The 25,792-nt window shown below is 36.3% G+C and overlaps 1 protein-coding gene and 1 long non-coding RNA gene across 2 annotated transcripts; both read left to right on the forward strand.

The window, feature by feature from the left end:
* Positions 1-7,662: 7,662 nt before the first annotated feature.
* On the forward strand, positions 7,663-8,592 carry LOC133790015 (uncharacterized). The gene is made up of 3 exons (XR_009873849.1): positions 7,663-7,790; positions 7,873-7,948; positions 8,418-8,592. It is a non-coding gene; the product is annotated as an uncharacterized LOC133790015 (long non-coding RNA).
* Positions 8,593-20,780: 12,188 nt separating this feature from the next.
* On the forward strand, positions 20,781-22,634 carry LOC133788893 (capsanthin/capsorubin synthase, chromoplastic-like). Its single transcript, XM_062226539.1, has one exon. The coding sequence runs from the start codon at positions 20,938-20,940 to the stop codon at positions 22,426-22,428; it is 1,491 nt and encodes a 496-aa protein (XP_062082523.1). The 5' UTR covers positions 20,781-20,937; the 3' UTR covers positions 22,429-22,634.
* The last annotated feature ends 3,158 nt before the right edge of the window (positions 22,635-25,792 follow it).

Consider the following 25,792-nt stretch of genomic DNA (forward strand, 5'->3'; position numbering starts at 1 on the left):
AATAAGGATCAGTTTAGGCTAAAAGAACGATACTATACTTGTTTATAAATAGGTATTCGAAAGTTGGGAAAATTTTATGGGTTTTTCAAGGAAAATGTCGCTGATGAATCAATTAAGTCACCTGTTTGGATATAGAAATTGAGAGGTTTTTAGGTTTGGCTCTATGTAGCTTAAGGGTCACGATTCCTTAAGCGATTTTGCACTACATTGCTTTCAAAAGAAAAGTAGTGGGTCTGACGGATCTGACACACGAATCCTGAAGTAGCAGGGAATTTCCCGAATCCATAACACGTGGCCTTGGACTGCGCGTGGAAACACTCGTTGGTGCTAGGACATATGTTAGCTCTTGCAAATTTTGAATCACCAAAAGTAAGCCACTCAAACCCATGGGGCACCGTGCTTTTATCACTGTAGCTAGTCATTATCTTAGGCCACCACTAATAGGCCACTTTGTCGTCAGGCAAGCTAGATCATGGCCCTACCAAAGAAAAGCATCGCAAGCTCCTCTACTCATAAAAAGAATAAAGACAAGCTTTTTTCGAGGCCAAGCACATCGTGTCTCGAATAACGTCGCAGGGGAAAGTGAACAAAATAATGTTGAGTCATGGGATCGAGATGGAAATTGATGGCCTCCTCGCCCGACCTCCATTGGAAGTAGAGCGGAGTTGTGCCCCTCTTCAAGATGACTTTGGAGCTTAGAGTGATGAGCACCTGAAGGCAGGTGTTTTCCTCCCATTAGACCAGTACTTCGTGGATTTTTTGAACTATGTCGAACTAGCTTCGTTCTAGCTCACCCCAAACTCGTATTGACTTTTGGCGGGGATAAAATATCTATTTTTGAGGCATGAGTGGGAGGTCCCCACCCCAGCTGATATTATGTACTTCTTCTGCCTCAAGGCCAGTCCTGATCAGAAGGGGCGAGGTGACAACTTTTACTACCTCACTTGCTTCCCCAACTCAGCCTCCGTTATTGACCTCCCCAGCCACCCAAATGACTATAAATATCAGTTATTCATGTCAAATGGGTTCAAGAATTGCTATCACTGATACTTCAACTGCCCTCGTAAGTCTCCTAACTTTCTAAATTATGTACGCGAACTCTCTCATCATTTTTTTTTAGTTTAATCCTTCTAACTAAGTTGTTCTTTGTGCATCTATATTCAAGAGGACAGGGTAGTCTGAGACCCTTGGGGTCAATACGAGACGTTGTCCCATCTTCCTTCGAAGGAGGACTTCTGTCAAGTAGTGAATGATGCTACCGTGGTGGCATGTAACCTAATACGCAAAGACCAGATGTTGGCTATCAGGATTCGAGGTCCACCTCCTGTACTTCCCGAGCTTCCTCCTCCTCAAGAAGTCATGCCCGCCATTGAAGACACCAAGGAGGAAGAGGATGTGGTGTCGTCGGTGCGCAAGAGGAGAGTTCCTAAAGATGATCAGGGTCCTGATCCAAAGCGAGCTGAGTCCGGGGTAGCAGCCGGCACTTCCAGCCAAGGTAACCCATATAGATATCTAGATCGGGCTGCTACCAGATTTAGGCTAATTCGTTTCAACCCCATCAGCTCGTTAGTCAGCATCCTTCTGACTCAGACCTGAACACAACACTCCTCCAGTGTGTGGATCATCTCGTGATACGCTATGACCATAGCTACCCCAGATGCACCATTGTGGTTGACAACTCCCTCCACTTTAGGTCCTCCATTTTTGAGGAATATGGAACAAATCGTAGGACATGGGCTTCCTTATGTCATAGTGTATTCTCCTCCGAATTTAAGCAGTCTGTAGATGAATCTAGCTTAGAAGAAGAGCTTGAACCCCTTAGGACATAGGATGTAATAATTCTAGACTCCCCCCCACCTCCGATAGTCTAGGGTTTAGAGGTTATGCCTAGTCCGATTCATAACTTTGAGCTGATCATAGTAGATTCCTCCCCTAGCTCGGAGGGCAGGGTTCTTGCTCCGTTCTTGCCTTTTCATTATTTTGACTATCCCTTTTATCTGAATCTTCTACTCGTTCCTTTTCAGGTGAAGAGAAGGATTTTCCAAATGCCTCGGGTTTAAGGGATGCCTTCAAGGCCGGCGGGTTCAGAGTTGGGCCCGTGGTGAAAAGGCTCAGGGTGCCAAAGAAACATGTTTCTAAGATTGGAACTTCCCCTGGGTCTCCTTTCAAAGACAAAGATGCCAGCTCCACCCGAGAGCAGCAACAGCAAACTCAACCCCCAGCCCTGGTAACAACAGTCACAGTTCTCAAGGCTCCTCCACCTCTTCCTCGACATGTAGCTCCTCTGATTCCTCAAGTGATCCAAGGCAAAGCTCCCTTTGCTCAATTCCCAACTATTCAAATCCCAGGAAAGCCACTCGAGCTGGAAAGGATCCTCGAAGCATTTCGGGGGACTGAATACTAGATGGTGAGCCATATGGTGGGCCATGCGTATAAAGCCAATGTAAGGGATCTGAGGGCCATGGAGGAGCATACTCCCAAAGATGTTCTCGAGTATGCTATGGAAATGAACCTCACTGTGAGCCCCTTTCATTCCTCTAGCATTTCTTTTTCTTTTCTTCTTTTTTTTTTTACTAACCTTGACTTGCCTTTTCCTTTTGTAGTCTACCTTGGCTCAACTCCGTGGTAATGCTTGGGTCCGAGCTAGGAGTGATGAGCTCCAAGCCACCCTGATTGCTGCCCAAGAGAGTGAGTTGTTCGCCAAATCCACCCTGGTTTCCTCCCAGGAGAGCAATTGGTCTGCAAAGGCTGCCCTGATTGCTTCCCAGGAGGGCGAGCATATTGCCAAGAATCAAGTCGTGGAAGTGAGCCATTGATTTGACCAGCTACATGCTAAGAATGATAGCCTCAAAAAGAAGCTTGGCTAGGTCAAGGCAAAAGACAAGGAGGAGGCTGAGAGGGCGAGGTTGGAGATTGTGGAGTTGTCTACTTTACCGGTGCTGGGCTTTCAACCAGGACGAGAATTTCACCTTCATGCAGCCAGTGTTTTGGGAACCTTATCTTGCCAAATTCAAGATTCGGTTCTCACAGGAACTCTCTGAGGTTGTCGAGGCTTCAAATGCTACTGAAGGGGATGGCGAGGAAGTGACATCCTCCGAGCAAGTCGACGAAGCTCAATGATTTCTTTATTTTATTTTGTATTTTTGTAACCAATTCTCTAGAGATTGAAGTAATCTCCTTCGGGCTCAGATTGAGGTTTTTTCTCTCCTCGAGATAATTATATGTTTTTTAATACATATTTAATTTGTGATGTATTCATGTTCCCCTTAGTCTATTGTTATCTCATGTTTGTGAATTCTTGGATTCTTGTACATTCGAAATCTTAGGGGTTGTCTTTAGATCGGAATAGACTTTTGATGGCTCCACTAACTAATTTTAGTCGATATCATAGTTGTATCCAAGATTTTTCCCGCCTAATTGTGTTATACCTGTTAGGAATCAGGCCTTAGACCTGGTCGTATCAAAGGGTTTTAGTCTACTTAATAGCATTGTACCTGTTAAGAATCAGGCCTCGGACCTGGTTATATCCAGGGGTTTTGTTTTATAAATTTCTCAACTTAGTTCATATTCAGAATTATTTTGAAAATCCGAGCTTTAAAAATCCATTGAATAATCAATTTTTCCAAACTCTAAGTTTCATATTTTATCCGAATATGCTGAACTATTTTAAAAGTTATCTTCGATTATGTGCCCCCCAAGTGACCAAAACTTATAAATGTTCTAGGTTGATTTTACAAAATGAGCCCGCACTAATAAAATGACAAAATTGATTACGTAATAATCCAATTTTTATTAAAATGAAATGGATTTTATAGATAAGGCTTACATGAACAATAATTCCAAAAACATTAAAGACAACAAAATTATTGGTAGTACTTTTTGAGGTGTAGGGCATTCCAGGTCCGTGGAACTATCTCTCCACTTAACCGGGCTAGTTGAAAGGTCCCTTCGCACAGGATCTCCACGATCTTGTATGGTCCTTCCCAACTCGGCCCTAACACACTGTCCTTGGGATCTTTACTTGGCAAAAACACCCTCTGGAGAACCAAATCACCTAGCCCGAGTCTGCGTCCTTTTACCTTCGAGTTGAAGTAATGAGTAATTTTTTGCTGATAATGGGCGAGCTGCAATTGTGACGCTTCTCATTTTTCCTCGATTAGATCAAGGGATGCACTGAGTGTTGGGTTTTATGCCCTTATAAAACCATGTCGGACATGTAGCACGATTTCATATTATCAATAAAAGTAGTAGAAATCATTTAGTTTGACAATTGTGTTGCTTGCTTGTTTTATTACATGATTATTGAAATAATACAAAAATTTATAAAATCCTGAACATATGGATAGTTACAATTATAGTGACTAGGTCACAGTGGATTATAGTTGTAATTATATGTTCAAAAGAACGAGTCCTAAGATTAGATCAGTGCATTGGATTTTCACTAATTAGGCAATCTACGATATGATCTACTTACACATTCAGGGTGTGATGTCTTATCCAAGGCATCGACCAAGTAGATAAGATCGGATGTATTTAGTTACATCGGACTAGGACCGATATTGATTATTGATTGATAAATAAGTATCGTTGTTATCAAATCTAATCAATGTCACAACGCTGACCATATATTAAGTCGATCTTAATTCTGAGTGATAATATTCTACTAATTATATTATTTAAATCTTTTGACTTGTTCGTTACCAGCTTACCCTACGGTCTAGCCCATACTTACATCTTGGAGATTTATTAGTGTAATTGAGTGGGAGTATTATTCATAGATACGAAATCTATAACTTCTATATGAGAAGTGAAAAGATGATTTCCTTAATTGCTTTGTTCAAAAGGTTAAATGATTGAGATCTCATTTCTGTGATTAAGTTCACGGAAATATCATTTATAAGGAACTTAGTGGGAGTTAAGGATAAAATACTGATGAGGGGTAAAACGGTAATTCGCACCCAGCTCGTTAGTAAGTCATCGATAGAGGATTGACTGATTGTAATGGTTATAACAATGGATAACGTATTTATGGTTTTGAAAATACGTTCTATGAATTCAAGAGTTCAATTCCGAGTCTATAGTGGAGTCATGAGGAATTAATAAGGTAGTGAAATTATTCGTAAATAAATTCACGGTAACTTGTTGGAGCTTGATTTCATGGATCCATGGTCCCCGCATCACCTTTGAGTAAATCATCTAGAATGTCTCAATTAATTGATTTAATTATCAATTAGGATTTTTAAAAGTTGACTAGGTCAATTTTGGAAAATTTACAGAGATATGAGATTTAGAGAATAAAAGAGAATCTTTGGGTAAATTTATTAATATTGATAAATTGGTATCAATATAAATAAATAATATTAAATCAAGTTTCAAATTATAATTAGTTAATTTGAATAAGGATTTAATTAATTAATTAAAAATAAATAAATAAAAGGTTTTTAATTTAGGCCCAGTTGGGATTTAAATTCAAAACAAAGAGATTGGGCCCAAGTCCATTTATGGCAGCCCAAGACTTTTATTTTTGTTTATTATTTTTAATTAATTTAAATTTAAATAAATCACATTAAGTTGCCTATATAAGGAATATGATATCTAGGGTTTTTAGTAGCAAGTCAGTCTCAGTTGATTTGGGTGAAAACCTAGACACTCTAAACCTTTCTTGGCCACTCTCTCTTCTTCTTCTCTTCAAGATCTCTATCTCATGTGTTGAGAACTAGCCCACACTAGTTCTAGGTTGATCAAAGGCTTGGTGAGGAAGACTGTGTTGCTGATCTTGTTCAATCTCTTAATAATACTCTGCTACAGAAAGGAATCAAGGGTTAGAGAGATTGAAGGATGGAGTTGTTCCAGTTCCGCTGCGTAATGTAAGTTTTTACTTTACTCTGTATTTGTATCAATTTCATAGGAGCATGTTCTAGGAATTTGCATGTTTGTTTGATAATATGTAAATTGCATGAAAATAAATAAAGATCCCGCAATGAGTTTTTCCTACACTGAGTAGCTCGTGATTCTGATCTCGATCAAAGGTTTTCTATCTATGGGTCGTCACCAGCACCTCAATCGGGAGCATAGACGCGCTTCTAAAGGTCAGAGAAAAAGGGGTATGTCCCATGGAGGTTTGATGTGATGTTCTATAGGCCCAGAGTACTTGTGAGAGCTGCTCGGGCCATAGTCCCTTGGCTTCATCTAATCGCTTCTTTAAGCTTGCCTTTAGGGTCTTGTTTATGGCCTCAACTTGCCCATTAGCCTGTGAGTATGATACCAACGAAAAACTCTTTGTTATGCCGTATTTTTCACAAAAGTTTATGAAGAGATCACTATCGAACTGAGTTCCATTTTCAAACATGATCTTTTTTCAGAGCCCAGATCAACATATGATATTTTTTACGACAAAATCCAAGACTCTCTTCGAGGTGATGGTTGCCATAGGTTCAGCCTCCACTCACTTCGTGAAGTAATCGATGGCGACAACAACATAATGAACTCCTCCTATTCCTGTTGGCAAAGAACCAATCAAGTCAATTCCCTATACTGCAAATGACCAAGGGGATGAGATCAAGGTTAACTTAACGGGAGCTGCTCGAGCAATTATGGCGAAGCGTTGGCATTTTTCACATTTTTGCACGTACGAGATTGAGTCCTTTGTCATCGTGGGCCAAAAATAGCCCTATCTTAACACCTTCAAAGCAAGGTTTTTCCCCCAACATGGTCTCTGTAGAAGCCTTCATGTCTTTCTTGCAAGATAGTCTGCGCTTCCTTGGGCAGAACATACCATAGGAGGGGTAGCAAATTTCGTCATCAATATAGAGTCCCTTCAACCATAACATATCGCAGAGATTGATATAGCAACTTTCTTGTCCCTTTTTGATCGTCAGGTAACTTGCCGATTGTGAGGTACTCCACTATAGATGTAGCACCCACATTATTTTGATATAATATAGCCAATAATCACATGATTGCATATCATTTCATTACATATCATACAATATGTATAATTTGAGCATATGCATATGCTTATAAGTGTTTTCATGTATAAGTATAAAAGTTGTGTATGTGATGTCTATATGTATGCTCAATATTATTAACCTTGTGGCATTTGAGTTGTCTTTTATGGGTGTTTGATGTGCTCAAGATATAAGAAAGTATGAAAAATATGGACAAGGCATGGAATTAAGTGAGGAAAGTGAGATATAGAAGGAAAAATATGTTAAGTGGTGAAAAATAGTACAATGTCGATTACTAGTATTTTGGGGTAAAATTGAGTATTAGTGGATTTACCAAATATAATTGAGGTATGATTAAGGTCTCATTGATGAAGTAAAAATGGTTTTAGAACCATTAGATCAATTCTTGATGGGAGGTATACATAATCAGTGGTATTGATGCAAAGTGAAAACGAGCTTAGCATAAGTGCGCTACGGTCGATCGGGTAAGCATAACTATTGGGTATGAACTCATATGGACCTAAGGTTTGGTGTGAGTGTCTTACACATAAGGATAATACGCCTAGCAAATGATTAAGTCGAAATAATTGAAGTGATAAGGTTTTCATAAGTCAAAAGGTGAAATGATGAGGTGAAAGGTGTCAAATTTTGATATAATAAGGCCAAATCACTGCAAATAAAGAATTTTCATCAACCTTATCACTTTGCACGACCATTACTCTGAAAAACAGAGAGAAAAGAAAACCAAAAACCATTTCTTGTCTGGTTTGAAGAAATTCTAAGGAGATCCAAGTGAAATCAAAGCCAAAGAAGTGGGTTAAGCTTAGTTCTAGCCTTTTTATGGTAAGTTCTTATACTTGGAAGTTAAAATATGTTTTTTGAATTTTTCTGAGAGCTTATCTATGGTGTTTTATCTCTTGTTAAGATATTTCTTGGTGGTTTCCAAGTGGTTTGAGGTTTAGAAAAGCTAGAAGAGATTGTTTTCGCCGAAAAGTTGCTCGGTAAGTGAAATTTTGTGTTTTATGAGGTTTTTGGGGTTCTTGGAGTACAAAATGATTTTTTGGTTATTTGATTGAGTTTATAAGAGATTATATATGTTTATAAATGTTTGAATAGATGTGGAGACTCATTTAATTTGGGTGATGATCTAAGAGATTAGAATTTTATCAAAATCGGTATATGATAACTTTATGATGAATCATGTTGGTATTTGGGATATATGGTTATGGAAGGTTATTTGATGTTGATTATTGGTTGATTTTGATATTTGAGGATAGCTAAAATTAAGGGGAAACTCAGTCAAAATTTCTCCAAATGTCTAAGATAAATTTAACGCTCGATCTAGGTGGTTTAAGGCATTTTAGGCATGAATTGGATAAGAAATTTGATATAATGTTTTATGGGTATTTTTAAATGAGAGTTCAATGTATTACTGCCATCATTATGATGAGAAATCCATGCCATTGTCAGGATAAGCACATCAACACCTAAGACACCACTTGTTACACGGTGAATTATATTTTGGACAGAAGGTAAGTAAAGTACTCAACTGCAACACAAGAATTACATGTTATGTGAAAGTATGCATTATATGAATATTTTGTGAGTAAGTGGTATTAACATACATTGACACTTCATCATAAATTTGTATGCATGGAATAATAGTGATATGGTAAATTATTATATGATATAAGACCATGCATGATATTATGATGATTAATTATATGATCCCTTTGCAAGTTTTGCGCAACATAAAAGAAAGTTGTAATAAGAAGTTTAATTTCAGTGCCACAGTTTTGAAAAGGCAAATGAAAGTGTTAATAAGTGTAAACAGAGGCCTATAGTAGGCTTATAGTTGCTGCCCAATAATTTGGGCTAGGTTTTAGTGAACCAATTATATTGTTTGCCATATTTCCGTTTTTATTCTCCTCCATATGAGTTATTGTTATATGTATTGACACCACAGTGTGTGGCCGCCTTAACTCTTGAGCTCGACGGGGCAACGATGGAATAAGGTTTTTAATGTGCCCTACTGTTGTAACGACCCAAAATTACTATTAAGGCTTAAGGGCCTTGATTAGTGTGCCGGGAGGGCATAATTGGAGGTTAAGAGAATTAATGGTAAGAAAGCATGGATATGGGTATTGGATAAGTATGTGGGCCCCATTTGGCTGGTAAGGGCATAATTGTAATTTTGGCCCGTTAGGGCGTAAACGTGATTGTGTGTGATAAAATTGTTGAGACCACATTATTATGTGGATAGGTGGATATATATATATATATATGCATATATGTGTGTTTGTAGCTTTCGGCACGAGGCGATCCTAGGGCTTGATAACGGGAAAAGTCACAACGGGGTTTAACAGTTGACTTTGTATAAGTCAGGGGTGTTTTAGGTATCGAGTAGTTATTTAGACTATCGGGTTATGAAAATAAATATATGGAGATATATTTGAGGTTAGGAAGTCTAGGTGGGAATACTGGTGGATTTTACCATTTTTGCCTCGGGGACATTTTTGGCACCCTGAGCCTTGAGGTGACCTTAAAGCTTAAGTTAATAAAACAAAACAAAGGAATTATTTAGAAACTTAGAGAAACCGACCTAGCCTCAGCCTTCCCTCTTGTCTTCTTCCTTTTCTCTTTCTCTCAAGAAGAACTACAGAAAATTAAGGGGAATTTGGTTGAAATTCAGAGGATTTGAAGCTATGATTTAGGAGCTTAACTCAGGGATTAGCTGAGGATTCCAGCAAGAGTAAAGGTAAGCTATAAGTTTGTTTATGATGGTTAGATTCTGTGATTATGCTGGGTTTTGAAGGGATTGTGGATTTTGACATTTAAGGGTTGAATTAAGGCTTGGAGCTTGGGAGCTAGCTCAGTTTTACTTGGGGGATTGATTCTGCAGCGAAGGTGAGTTTGAAATTAAGGTTTTAATGTTTGAATCTCTGAGATTTTCTGACTGGTTTTGTAGTTCTTGGGTGTCAGAGTTTCATAAATTAAAATGATGTGTTGAGGGGTTTTTAGCGTAGATTTCTACTGGGTTTTATTGTTGGAAGCATGCTAGAGTGTTGGGATAATTGAGTTGTGTATTGGGATTGTTTAAAATGGGTTTGGATGAGGTTTTGGATGTTAGAAATGGGGGAAATTCTTGGTGCGAAGGGAAGGGCCGCAGCTCTGTTCTAGAGCGATGCGGCCCTAGCTTGAATATGAGCCAGGGAGGCTCGGCCAGGGGCAAGCGTCGCGGTGCCCAAGCAAGGGCCGCGGCGCGTGTCTTCCTTCAGGGAGGCCCTTGGTTCTGTTTTGAGGGCAGGGCCGCAGCCCTTAGATGCATACTTGAGCGTTCAAGGTTTTAAAGTACGGGGATCGAGCCTAGGGTGCTCGGGATCAATTCCACCACCGTGCTTGGTGGGATCCAATTTCCCGGAAGCTAGTTTTGTCCCCGAAAACCTATATTTGAATATTAATGGAATCCTTTATCTTGGCTGTGACTAGGTGATAAGCTAGGGCTCGGGAGATGGATCGTGCTCGGGGGTCGTCCTTTTTAATTAAAGCACTTGAAATTAAGGTAAGAAAACTGCACCTGCGTAGGTGGATAGGATGGGATTAAGTGTTCCCTGTATTTGAATATATTGTTATGTGATTGTGATTAACCATGTGAACATGTTGGGACTAAGAGTTCCCTATAATTGTGTAAATGTCATGAGGTGGTATTATGCCACGGGGACATGTGATAAACGACCTAAGGGTGCCAAAATCAATAGTTGCGCACATGGCGCGACTCGGACACTGGTATCCAAGGACAACTTATTAATCACTGAGCTCGGTTAAGCTGGCCGAAGTCAGTGGGTATGTCACTGGGCTTGGCCTAAGCTAGCCAAAGGCAGTGAATTACATAGAGGGTGCGGCCTGTGGGCATTAACCCTAGTTATTGCTTGATATATGTCTATTGTGAATTATTGTCTATGATTTGATGAGTATTTGGAGCTGAATTATTGGTTATTGACCAGTGTGTTGCCTTGAATGTATTTTATGGCTTGATGGAACTGATTAACGCTTTGTGATTATTGGACTATGATATGCGAACTGTTTAGCTGCTAATATTGTTACGTTATGATATTATGTTTTCTTGCTAGGCTTCGGCTCACGGGTGCTAAGTGGTGCAGGTAAGGCAAGTTGACCATGGGTTGGAGAGCTCTGGGGGCGAGGTGTACATTGTCAGCTGCACGACCACCATGATCGAGGATTTGTACAGGGACAGGGACCTAAAACATATCGTTTATAATCAAAATTCTTTTAAACCTAATCTGTTTGTGTCATTAGATACACAATTTGAATTAAATGACTTGGTTAGCAAGTCTTGCACCATTTCAAACACACAGTGTAACGGTCTTAGTTATCCAGGGCGTTACAACTGTGGTGATGGCTAGCCGGAGGAGAACCCGTGGGATTTTATATGATATGTGTAACAAGCCCTGCAGGCATTGGCCTAATCAAACAGTGTGCACAATTTTAAGGGGCCCAAAATTTAAAAAGAAGTTGTGTATGTCCTTTGACATTGAGTAATCATTAGCATTGCATGCATTACTTTGCTTACTGAGCTTTAGGCTCACAGTTGTCTTGTGTTGCAGGTAGAGAAAGAAATGAGTGAATGACATAAGGAGAACTGAAGCATGGTCCTGACCTTGATTTGTACATATGAACATATCGACCTTTTTGTGGGTTATTTCAGTTATTAGTGTGATGTTTGTAATAAAGTGTGAAGTTATGTTTTGAAAACAAACTTATGTATAATATGTTTGAGACACACTTTATGTTTAATGTAAATAATGTGAAATAAGTTTTCAAGTTTAAAAAAAAAATGTCTAGACTTCCGCAGTAATAAATTATGATATAGTTTTAAAACGTAACACCTCAAATATGGTTTTAACTAAAATAAGTGAGGGTGTTACAATAGAGGTCATCCAGGTTGGTTTTATGTCAACCATTCTGACCTCAACCGTTTCTGCTATTATGCTTGGTTTTTCCAAGAACTCCACCAGAACTACGTTCATTATATCCGCCTCTTTGGTGGTAGCAAGTAGAGCCAAAGTATCAACATTGGAATTCTGCTCGCAGGGTACTTGTTCAATAGAGCTAAACTCAAATTCAAACAACTCTCCTTTAACCTTGGCCAAGTAGGCCACCATATTGATACCACGAGCTTGGTATTCCCCCAATATCTGATTGATTACGAGTTGGAAATCACTATAACATTGGATCGCCTTTGCTTTTAGCTCTTTCGCCACCGTTAGCCCTCCCAATAGAGCCTCATATTTGGCTTCGTTGTTGGATGCTTTGAATTCGAACCTGAGAGCTGTATGGAATCGATGCCCTTCGGGTGAGTTTAAATTATCCCAACTCTCGATCCGTTTTCATTAGAGGATCCATCAAAGAAGATTTTTCACAACTCATGCACCGGTTCTCTCATGGACTCGTCCTGAAAACCCGTGCACTCTGCCATAAAGTCAGTGGGGGCTTGAATCTTTATTGTTGTGCGTGGCATATATAATATCTCGAATTGGCTGAGTTCGATGACCCACTTTAATAGACATCATGACGTTTCAGGATTTTGCAAAACCTGCCTTAACGGTTGGTTAGTTAACACGTGGATAGTGTGGGACTAAAAATATGGTCTGAGCTTTCTTGAAGCCAAGATAAGACAGAACACAAGCTTTTTCTATTAATGGATATCAAAACTCAGCTTCGAGAAGTCTTTTACTTACATAGTACACTGGTTTCTATGCCTGATTTTCCTCTCGAAATAACACAGCGCTGATCGCGTTTTTTGTCACAGAAAGATACAGAAACAAACATTCTCTAGATGCTGGTTTTGATAGTACCGGGGGGGTTTAGCCAGGTGAGCTTTTAGGTCGTAAATGCCTGTTCGCATTCTTAGGTCCACTTGAACTTCTTGTTTCATTTGTGTAAGTTGTAAAATGGGAGACACTTGTCAATGGATTTTGAAACGAAACGGTTTAAGGCCTCCACCTTTCCAGTTAAACTTTGTACTTCCTTGCGCGACCTAGGCGAAGGCATTTCTAACAACGATCTAATTTTCTCTAGATTTTACTTTATCCCCCTTGTGTTGACTATAAACCCCATAAACTTTCCCGACGAAACTTCGAAAGTGCACTTCTGAGGATTTAACTTCATGTCGTACCTAGTGAGATGGCTCATTAATTGGGCATTCTCCATCTCGATGGCTATTAGATATCCTGGATTTGGATTTGGTGGGCATGACGCTGAACTCCCAGTTTCATCCCGGCCCACATGTTGCTTCCCAGGACGTTGCTGAACATTTGGGCCTTTTTCAATGGGAACAGATGTATGATGCGCCTCTTGCCCACCAAGCTGTTCTATTTTGTTGTCATGCATTGATCGAGTAACCACCATGATGAACGTTGAATGAAACTTGTAAAGGTTAAAATTCACTCAGTCCACGAGACAATATTATTACTCTCTCATAATTTCTACAGAGTTTCAGTATTACCAAAAGTAGTCCCATTTCTTGTCCATTATCACTGATACTTATAGTGGAATTTCCTGGCAGGTTTGGGTAACCGTGTGCATAAATATGGTATACATTTAATAAAGATAATTCCCATTTACACAGGGATACGATTTCCTAACAGAAATTACTCCTATTATCTCAGACAATAAATGTGCAATACAACCTGGACATTAATGAGCGTACAAAGTGCCTCCGAGTTTCTCGGGATCCTTCATTGTGCGTCATGACCAGGTTTCCACGAGCTGAACATCTTCATCGAGCTAGTGATCGAAGGGAATCCAAACCTTAGTTCGGATTAAGTTCAGAGCACCCTAAAGGGGATCTGGCCACTACATGTCTCGATCTGGATCGTCATCCTAAGAGGCGACCTGATAATTATCTGAATGTTGTACTGCCAAGTCCTAAGTCGAGCTTCTCTCATCATCATTAACTAGATGTTCTAATCACCTGCTTTTTCCAACTGTACCCCTACCTGAGTGATTAAACTTGTGCTAATTTTTAGGGTACAACAATTTTATTTGCAAAAATACCACAATTAATTTTCTAGAATTTATACAAAATTCGAAATAATTAAATTTTTGCAAAAAATAAATAAGTCAATTTAAATAAAATTTATCAACAATTAACAAAAGTTAATTTAAATTTTATTTATTTACAATTGACTTAATTAGGTCATTTTTTACAAAATATTAAGTTAAATTCCATTTATTAAAAAAAAATTATTAGTTGGTTTGCAAATATTGATATTTTTCTAAATTTAACCAATTTTAAATTTCAAAATAAATATCATCAATTGTTTTTAAAAAATATCGTTTGTTGTTACAACTATGAACAAATATCTTAACAATTCATTAAAAATAAATAAATAAATTAAAAGTTATAACAAACCTAAAATATCTCAAATAATTAAGTAAATTCAAATATCCATAAAAATATCTAGTCAACAAATTTTCAATTTTCAAATAATTTAAATATTAAAATTTATAAAATAATTAGATATTAATATTTTAAAATAAAAGAATTCAAAAATAATAAGTATTTTAAAAAAATATCTTTAATATCTGATAATTTAATTATAATATTTTAATATATTAAAATATTTAAAATTAAATGGTTAGCCTATTTTTAAATTTGAATTTGAAACTTTGTAGAAAATATCTAATTTTTAAATAACAAACAACAAAATTATCTTATTTAAAAAAAACAATTTTAAATGATAAAATAAATATGATATTTTTGGGTTTGTTCAAAAAATCAATTTCATATTTTATTATCAATAATTTTCTAGAAATTTTTTTGAAAAATCTGGATGAACAGTACCCGTCATACAGGGGGAGACGTGCGTGCGGAAGTGCTCTGGCTGCCGAGGGATGCGTGCGCAGGTGCGCATTGCAGCCAAAATTTTTTTGTATAATTTTTCAACCAAAAACGTTTTCTAAATAATTTTTACAATGTTTTACACCAAATAAAGCATTTATAAAAATTAATTGCATTGAGAACACAACAATTATAATCCAAATTTGCTAATAATTTCATAAAATTCAATATGCTTCTTACAAAACATGAAATCCATCCAATTACTCAACACATCAAATAATTCAATTTGATCATGTTCATGCATGAAAATAAAGATTACCAAAAACACTGATGTTAGCTATTGGGAATACTTATACAAGATCTTATTTATTTTCTTATAAATCATATATTAAACAAATTAATATAAGAAAACCTAGAACATGTTTCTATAATTAAATTTAAATAGAGATAATAATAAGAACACTTACATTATATGCAACAGAATGAATACGTCCTTACTTTAGTTTCCCTAAACCTTGTATCCTTTCTGTCATAGGGTATCACCAAGAAACTGAACCAATCATCAAATTTTTTCATAGCCTTCAATAGTATACTTAGAATCACCTAGACTAGAGTGGGCAATTATCAACACATGAGATAGATACAGAGAGAAGAAGAGAAGAAAATATAGAGGCTTAGCAAAAGAATTTTGTTGTAGAGAGTCTAAAATCCTAAAGCATCAAAACTAGATCTTCTGATAATTTGTTTTCAACTCTCACTTATCATTTCTTTTAAATGCTCAATTAGGTCACTTGTTTAATTAAAAAATTAATAAAATAATATGCACCTACAACCCTTAGGTAAAAATTCTCATGAGTTGTAGCCCCGTGAAATTTCTCATTTAATTATAAGCTCGTTGGACTTAAATTCAAGGCCCGTATTATTTTCTATTGCTTAATTAATTAAATAATTATTTAAATCATTCATCAAATTAATTATTCATAATTTGAACCATGATTTAAACTTATTTATTAATTTAGACACCAATTTATCTTAATTAATAAATTTTCCCTAAAATCTCTTTTATTATCTAAATTGCATAACTCTGTGAAATTATCCAAAATTGACCTGATCAACTTTGATAATTCTAATTGATGATTAAATCAATTAATTGAGCCTATTTAGATGATTTAATCCAAGGTACTATGGGGAACATATGCCTATGAAATCAAGCTCCAATAAGTTAACATAAATTTACTAACTTATTAATTCCTCGTAATACTACTAAAGACTCGAAATTGCAATCTTGAATTCATAGAACGCTCTATAAACAATATAGATAAGTTATTAGTTATCCATTGTTACAACTATGATTATCACTCAATCCTCTATAGACGGTCTACAATGAGATGAGACTAAAATACTGTTTTACCCCTTATTGTGTTGTATCCTTAAAACACTTAGTTCCTTGTAAATGATATTTCAGTAAACTAATATTAATTACTGAAATGAGGTCTCTATCATTTAACACCTCAAACTAAACTAAAAAGAAACAATCGTTTTACTTCTTCATCAATAGCTATAGATGTTCATATCTATGATTAACACTCCCACTCAATTATACTACCGAGTTCTTAAGATGTAAGTATGAGCTAGTCCGTAGGGTAAGCTGGTAACGAACAAGTCAAATAACTCAAATAATACAATCAGTTAGAATACTAACCACTTAGAATTGAGATTGCATTGACCTATGGTCAACTATATGATATGACTAGAATAGATAATAACAGTATTTCTTCTTATTTTATTTGCTGTCAATATCAGCCATGTCCGATGTAACAAATACATCTGATCTTATCTACTTTGCTAATGTTCTGGAAAGAACATAACACTACAATGTGTAAGTAGATCATATCGTAGATTGGTAAGTCAGTTTAAATCATGTGTACTGACTAATCTTAGGACTAACTTATTTTTGAACATATAATCATATTTATATTCCATTGTGATTACATCACTATATATATGATTAACTATATGCTCGAAATTTAATAGAAGTTCATATTAAACAAATAAATATGAAAATAAAACATGTGAACAAAATGATTGACCAAGTCAAAAATTATTTTTATTCTTTCATTGAAAATAAATGAGATTACAAAGAAATCGACTTTTGATTAGGGCATAAAACCCCAAGAGAAATGCAAATTGAACAAGTGATATAAGCTCCTTCATCACTTTCATTAAACGATCAGCCAACAACTTTGATATAATCTTATACGTGAACTTACAAAGATTAATCGGTCTAAATTGATCAAAAATCGCAGCCCCTTCTTTTTTCAGTACAAGGCATATGAAAGTATGATTCAATCTTCTAACAAATCTACCCTTCATAAAGAATTCATGAACTGCCTCAAACACTTGTTGACCAACCGTGTCCCAAAATTGCTTGAAGAAAACATCTGACAAACCATCCGGCCATGGCGCCTTCAAAGGATTCATTTTCTAGACCACAACTTTAGCTTCATCTACCGTTGGGATTTTACAATTCTCTTGATTTTGTTCCGCAATGTCAAGTTAGGGCGTTAAATTCTTCTTCTTGAGCTTTTGTTCCTTTCAACACTTTCAAACAATTTATTATTATTTTTGGGTTTGGAGTCCTCCACTAAGTTGGTCACAATCCACTACCGAATATTAATATGCCCTAATAATGCAAACAAACTATTCAAAGATACCGAATTTGATATCCTGTAATTTGTCTAGTAAGATTCACTTTGTGAGGACTACTAAGATAATGAAATCATAATGGACCAATTTATAAATATATTTATATATAATGGTGTGTTGTGGGACCCAAACCGTTGGCCTCACTCGCAAATACAATACCTTATAGTATGCTATATTATTTTGTGCTATTCTACTATTAAAACAACATACATCGGAAAACAAAATAGATTCTCCCTCAACTCCACACGGCATATTACAAAAATTTACTAAGTCAAAATAACTATAGTTTAGTTGTGATTTATTTTGTGTCTCATTATTTTATCATATAAATCTTATATAACCCAAGTTTAAAACTAAGAAAGCTCAAGAGAACTCCCAATGTCAAATTAATCAAAGAACACAAAGTTTTATATTAGTTCAGACTAATCAATGTCTTATATCTAGTTAGAGTTCCTTCACGGGAACTTTCCATTAACAAAGAAAATCAAAATGGATTACAGACTCTGAGATTTATTATTTTGTTTTGTTTTTTATGAAAAAAAAACGAGGGAATAATTAAGGGAGGAAGACAGAGATTATTTAATTAAAATTAATGATAGTTTTGTCTTTTTAAAGTGGGTGTATGATTAATGTAGCCTATTTAAATATTAAAAAAAATAAAAAGTACTTGTTATGAAGATATAATTCTAAAAGCTTGACAACATAAAAAAAGGTTTACGAAGTTATTGTTTGAAATGAAATGATTATATAGAATAGAGTGAGAGGAAATTTCACTCTCTAAATAATGTGGGATTTTGTATTTTTCTTCTTTTAGTCTTGAAAACTTTGTTGATGTAAGTATTAAATATTATGGAAAGTTAATAGGTTGGATGATTATGATGACTTTCACATAGCTTAGGTGTGACGGTGCCAAATTGCGATTTGTTGTACAAATAAACAACTCTACTTAAAATTTTACAAGCATAAAAATTTAACATTGTAATTTTATTAATGATTTTGATTTTAATGAGATAAGTTTGTAATTTTTTTTAGGTTCTTATTTTAAGTTTTAAATAAAATTAAAAATTGCCATTAAGTTTTTTTTTTTTTTAATTATTATTTTTAATTGAGAGTGACAAAGATGCTTTATTATTTCTTTTTAAATAATAAATTATAAACGTGGAAAGAAATACAAAATAAAATTATTCACTATTAACTATCACTATTAACTAATAGGTATACTAAATAGTTTTTTTTTTTTTTTTACAAACAGACGAGTTTTATATACATAAGAATCATCATACTATTAAATAGTTTTTTTTCAGAAGATGTTTAATTGGTACTAAATAGTTTTTTATTATTATATTTTTTTTACGAAAAGACCAATTTTATATACATAAGAATCGTCATACTAATAAATAGTTTTTTTTAGATGATGTTTGAAAATAAAAAAAAATTGGTGAAAAATTGAAGCAGAAGTAAAAAAAAAAGGAAAATTTGACTTTAATGCATACAAGGAGATTGAATTTAAAAAATATCCTATCACATATATGAGTCTCATTTTAGTCCTACTATTTACCTTAGTACCCAAAATACGCATGTCATTTGTTCCAACTCTCTCTTCTCTCTCGGTCTCTCTATATTCCCTCTCACTCTCGGTTTTGAACCAAAAAACTCTCAAAACCCACATTTGAATCTGTCGCAACCCAACGAAATAGGAGAAGAGAAGTATTGTCAGAGAATGTCTTTGGAATCAGCACTTGAACATTGGACCGGAAGCACCCAGAGGCAACCAAACAACTCTGAAGTAGGCAAAACAACACCCAAGTACGCGAAGGTAGGGTTTTCTTTTTAATCTGCAATGTCTTGTTTTTTGTTGATGTTTTATTCATAGAATAGATCGGGGCTGGGTAACTGAGAAATCTGAGTTTTTTTTTTCAAAAAATTTGACCCAACTCGATAGAACTCGATAGTATATGTTAGGTTTGTTTTTGAATGTGTCTCGATTGACCTCGATAGGACTCAATGCTATTAGATATTTCAGTTTTAGGGTGCCTCGATAGGCCTCGATAGAATGAGGCATAAACCATGATTTAGCATTTGCCTCGATAGGACTCGATAGGCCTCGATGATATTAGACATATGGTTGATTTAGCCCTTGTCTCGATAGACCTCGATAGGCATCCATGATAATAGACATATAGCTGATTCTAGCATCTGCCTCGATAGAATAAGACTTATGGTTGTTTTAGCACCAATCTCGATAGGCCTCAATAGGACTCGAAAGAATTAGATATATTATGATTTTGCCTTACCGCGATAGGGCTCGATGAAAAAAAAATTGTATAATAAACTCATTTGATATCCATAAAAATATTGGGAACAATAAGTTAGTAAGTATACTAAGCAACACATATTACTTAGTATACAAATATTTTTTCATCGAGGCCTATCGAGGAAAGGAAAAATCATAATATATCTAATTCTATCGAGGCCTATCGAGTCCTATCGAGGCCTATCGAGGTTGGTGTTAAAACAACCATAAGTCTTATTCTATCAAGACCTATCGAGGCAGATGCCATAATCAACCATATTTTTATTATCATCGAGGCAGGGGCTAAATCAGCCATATGTCTAATATCATTGAGGTCTATCAAGTCTTATCGAGGCAGATGCTAAATCATAGTTTATGTCTCATTCTATCGAGGTCAATCTCGGCACATTAAAAAACAGACCTAACATATACTATCGAGTTGGGTCAATTTTTTTGAAAAAAAAAAGCTCAGCTTTCTCAGTTATCCAGCCCCGATCTATCCTATGAACAAAACATCAACAAAAAACTAGACATTGTAGATTAAAAAGAAAACCCTCACCTTCATGTACTTGGGAGTTGTTTCACCTACTTTTGAGTTGTTTGGTTGCATTTGGGTGCTTTTGGTTCGATGTTCAAAAGCTGGTTCCGTAGACCTTCTCCGACAATGTTTCTCTTCTTTGATTTCGTTGGGTTGCGACATATTCAAATGTGGGTTTTGAGAGTTTTTTTTTATTCGGGACCGAGATTGAGAGGAAATATAGAGAGACCAAGAGAGAAGAGAGAGAGTTGGAACAAATAACAAAAGGATTTTGGGTACTAAAGTAAATAGTAGGACCAAAATGAGACCGTATATGTAAAAATGTATTTTTTAAATACAATCACCTTGTATCCATTTTCCAAAAAAAAAAGTGGATTCAAATTTATATTATTATTATTATTTGACAGAGCTCTAGCCTGTGAAGGGAACTGTTTGTTTGGCTAGTTGGAAAGTATCGTTTTCTTGGAAGCACTTTCTGATTCCGTTTTGTCCTGTTTAATTTCTCAAACATGCCCATTTCTTTCATTATCTCCATTCTCAACTATCTATTTTCTTTCAAATTTCATTTAATTGTTTTCTTTCCTCTCAAATGGGCACTCTTCTGAAGCTGTTTTCACCACCTCCGTTTACCAAAACTTGCCAATTTTTTCATTCCTCTACTCCTCCGTCTACCTTCTCGGATTCAAAACAGATACATTCGAGAAAGAAACGCCACAGTAGAATCCAGAGTAGCAAGTATGGAAACTTTCTCGACTTACAAGCGGAGTCAAAGCCCGAATCGTTGGACTTCGATCTTCCGCTGTGGGATCCATCTGATCGGTCTCTCATGGACGTAATCGTCATCGGAACAGGACCCGCCGGACTTCGTCTCGCTGAGAGAGTCTCCAGCTATGGGATTCAGGTCTGTTGTATTGACCCTTCGCCTCTTTCTTCTTGGCCTAATAACTATGGTGTTTGGGTTGATGAGTTTGAGAGCTTGAAGCTCGATCATTGTTTGGACAAAACATGGTGCATGGCAAGTGTTTGTATAAATGATAATAAAACCAAGTATTTGGACCGGCCTTATGGCCGAGTGAGTAGGAAGAAACTCAAGACAGAGTTGATGGAGAGATGTCTTTTAAATGGAGTTAAGTTTCATAAGGCCAAGGTTTGGGAAATTGACCACCAAGAATTCGAGTCCTCTGTCGCGTTTGATGATGGAAATAAGATCAGGGCAAGCTTGGTTGTGGATGCCAGTGGCTTTGCTAGCACCTTTATTGAGTATGATAAGCCAAGAGGCCCCGGTTATCAGATTGCTCATGGCATTTTAGCTGAAGTGGATGGCCACCCCTTTGATTTGGACAAGATGGTTCTCATGGATTGGAGAGATTCCCATCTGGGAAATGAACCTTATATGCGAGCTAGCAATTCAAAATTTCCAACTTTTCTCTATGCAATGCCTTTTGACTCAAATTTGATATTCCTTGAAGAGACTTCTTTAGTCAGTCGGCCTATGTTATCTTACATTGAGGTTAAGAAAAGAATGGCTGCAAGGCTAAGGCATTTAGGAATTAGAGTTAAGCGAATCATAGAGGATGAGAAGTGTGTGATCCCAATGGGGGGTCCTCTTCCTAAGATCCCTCAAAGTGTAATGGCAATTGGCGGGAATTCTGGGGTGGTTCACCCTTCAACTGGATACATGGTGGCTCGAACCATGGGTTTAGCATCTGAGTTGGCCGATGCAATTGCTGTTGGTCTTGGCTCGACCCGGATGATCAGAGGGAAGCCACTTTATCACAGAGTGTGGAATGGCTTATGGCCTATTGAAAGGAGATGTGTAAGGGAGTTTTACTCTTTTGGGATGGAGACTCTTTTGAAGCTTGATCTAAATGGGACTCGAAGCTTCTTTGATGCTTTCTTTGATTTGAATCCTTATTACTGGCATGGGTTTCTGTCTTCAAGGTTAACCCTTGGAGAGCTGGCTTTGTTGAGTTTTTCTCTGTTTGGGCATGCCTCACCTCCTTCCAAGGTTGATATCGTAACAAAGTGCCCTGGTCCCTTGGTTAAAATGATGGGTAATTTAGCACTTGAAACCATTTAATTTAATTTTAGATGGTGAATGTATGTAGATTTTTGTTAACTACCATATCAAAATTGCAAGCATGTTGAATTTGAACAATACTACTATTGAGACACAATCTTGTTGAGCCAATTAACAATGCTGCTATTGATAATACCCATGTAAATTATTTATCCCGATGTATTGTTTTGTCTTCTTCATCAATAATATTTCAATGTTTAATCTGAGTATTTGTGTTATTGTGGCTGAGTATTTCATTTATCTAGAGTTGTAGCAATTAAGATTAGTGTGTCTAGGTATTAGAGAATATCAACACTCCAAAATTGACCACAGCAAGATTTGAATCAACAACCAGAATTCATTCTAAAACTACAAGCCACAATTAACTGTTTTATGCATTTAATGGATTTAAGATTTCAAAGCAACAATCCATAATTTATTTTCACTATGTTCATAACATCCATCAATAAAACCATTATAACAACTTAAACCAGTAAGAAAACATTACATTAATAAAAAAAGAAACAAGGCAATGGCAGAGAGGTATGTAATTATAACCATAGAGATAAACATCAAGTACACACCCCTTAAACTAAACCGATTCTTATTGATAACTTAAATGGACTACGACACAACTGATAAGCTTTGTAAGATAATGAAAAACTAAAAGTTATGCAAGACAACAGAGAAATCAAATCTTGATAACTTGGATTGATGGATATGGTAGAGGTTCTTATGGGAATGGGCTGGTGGATTTGTAATAGGCACATGATAAGGTGGAGGTTGGTGGCTTCACAGGAGGTTTGTGAAGGAGTAGAGGATCTCAACGCACGCACGATAAGGAGCTAGATGCTGTTGTTGAAAGACACATCGCCGGACAAGCCTCAAGTCCTCGTGAAGAACAATGAACAGCTGACGCAGATTGTCACGATGAACTTGAAAGACCCTGTTAAACTGATGGTGACGGCGAAGGAACTGTTCATGGTTAAGATGAGGAGGCCGGGAGCGAATGGCCAAAGGGAGGAGTCTGTAATAATGAATATATTGCAGGGTGAGAGAAATATGTGCTTGAAGAGATGAAATGGAGGAGCGGTAGCGAGGATTAGGATGGGAGCGCCGGAGGTCATCCAACCAGTTACATTGTTGGAGACGGCGCAACAGTGCCGTGACGCGGTGGAGAGGATAATTTGGTGGAGGGCCAAGAGGACTAGACATTGTTAGATATGAAATTATGGTGTAGTTAAATGAATAACTGAAACTCACTTATAAAGAAAATGAAAATTATAGCTTATAAATGCTGAGATTTTTTTTTTATATAGAAAAATTTGTTTTTTAGCAATAAAAATTAGAAAGAATTTACGAGTGACAGATAATGGTTAGTCATACAAGGTTTGAAAATTGCAGGAGTAATGCTCTTTCCAAATTTTACAAAATCCTATCACATTTATAATTATTCCGAGTGGAATCTTTATACATGGCCGTTACGGTTTGTGTCAACAAGTGTTTGAATTTGTTTGGGACTTCTTACTCGTGTAAGGTCTTGCTTGTTGGTTTGCGTAACGTTTTTTTTTTTACCTTTCTTTGCAACAGTTGTATTTAGAGGCAAAGTCATGAATTTTTTTTTTTGAGACTAATGGCATTTTTTTAAAAAAAAATTTCGGCTTTTCAAAATTCTATTTTATTTCAAATTTAAAAAAAAATATTAATATGTTTTAGCCTAACTAATAAAGGGAAGAGAAAAAAAAAAGAGGAGCCTCCAAGCCACTATATTAGTATATTAGTTTGCATTCTAGGTTATATTATACTATATTGAATGAAAAGAACTTAAAAATACATACCTTACCTTGTTCAACAAAGTTTTATTCATCTTCTGAGCATCTGTTTTTTTTTTTGCTGCACAGTCTCATGTCTCAAAACTCCATTTTCTTTACACAAAGAATCAAAATTAGCATTAATAAACTCTAGATGATTATCTATTCTTGGAGCCTTTAGTTTTCGGTTAGTTTGGTTTGATTTTCCACAATATATTTCCAATGTTTAAATGTATGGATGCCTAAGAAGATAAGAAGTTGAGTTAGTGTAAGCACGGATAGAGGTAGAACTAAAATTTAGGATCTCATCATGTTGGGCTACACTACACCTTGATTGCATTTTTTTTTTTAATTTCTAGCACTTATTTTTCAATTAATTATTTGCAAATTTGTTTAGTGTCATTTTAAATTCTTGCCTTTTTTACATTGGTTTTAGAACACATCATAGATAAAAATTTATAGATTTGAAGTTGTTGATTTCCAACAAGTTTCTTCAGTAATTATTACTAAAAGGGAGATTTGAGATTAAATGCATCAAACTACTCTACATTTATTAAATATTCTAATGTGATTAAATATTGGAAAAGTATGCTCCAAAGTTAAATTTAGAAAGATTTGCCCTTGCCACTTTTCCTTCTCATTTCCCTCTCCTTTCTCCTTCTCCTCTACCAGCGGTTTCAACCTTCCCATTCTGAACCCCCCTCTCCGAACAGACTACCCGCACTCATGAAGTACTACCACATTCAATCAAGATCTTATGTTAAAAACTTAGAGATTGAGATAATTAAAACCATGAAAAAAATCCTATTCTTGGCATTATTGAAGTAGAAAATGATGGGTAAGTTATTACCCTAGCTAGTTATATATATATATATATATATTAGAAGAATGTTAGTGAGGCCCAGACCATAAGTCCAATTGAGTTAGACCCACGGCTGACCCAAGAGAGCATAAGGAAGTGGTTGGACCACTCGGCCCAAGAAGCTGAAAACGTAGTGGCTCGGGAAGAAAGCAGTTGCAGCAAGGAAGAAGAGGAGAGAAGCAGTTCTGCAGGGGAGAAGTCTACCACGCGTAACAGCAGAGTGCGCGTGAGGCCTAGGTGGCTTCGGGATTTCGTTGGGCATTTGGGACGCTGAAGGAGAGTGAAGATTGTAACTAATTTCTGTTATTTCCTTTTTTATTGTTGCTGAATATAAATAGACTCTTCTTGTAATGGCATGGTTTATCGGGAATGAAAAACTGAATTGTCTGTGGGAGTTTGGCACTGACTCAAAGAGTGCGGTTCATACAACACTGGTGCTTTCATTGATTCTTCTTCACCATGAAGAACGACGAAATTGCAGCTCTGTTACAGGCATTAGACCTCAAATGGGAACAACGATCTGAATCGCAGATGGAGAACTTCAAGTTGCTCTTGGAACAGCACACGACCAAGACAGAAGAACGTATTGCTCAGGTGTCTCAACCCCCGTCACCAGCGACTGGACAGGATGGCAGTACGGTGCGCGAGTCAGGGCATTCTGGAGGTCGAAGGTCGGATGCCGAGACCGATAGCAAAGAGCTGAATTTGTTGA

Source organism: Humulus lupulus, chromosome 7 (assembly GCF_963169125.1).
Source record: "Humulus lupulus chromosome 7, drHumLupu1.1, whole genome shotgun sequence".
NCBI lineage: Eukaryota > Viridiplantae > Streptophyta > Magnoliopsida > Rosales > Cannabaceae > Humulus > Humulus lupulus.

Excerpts from the sequence above, each read along its gene's own strand:
- LOC133788893 (XM_062226539.1), top strand. The coding sequence starts at position 20,938 with ATGGGCACTCTTCTGAAGCTGTTTTCACCACCTCCGTTTACCAAAACT.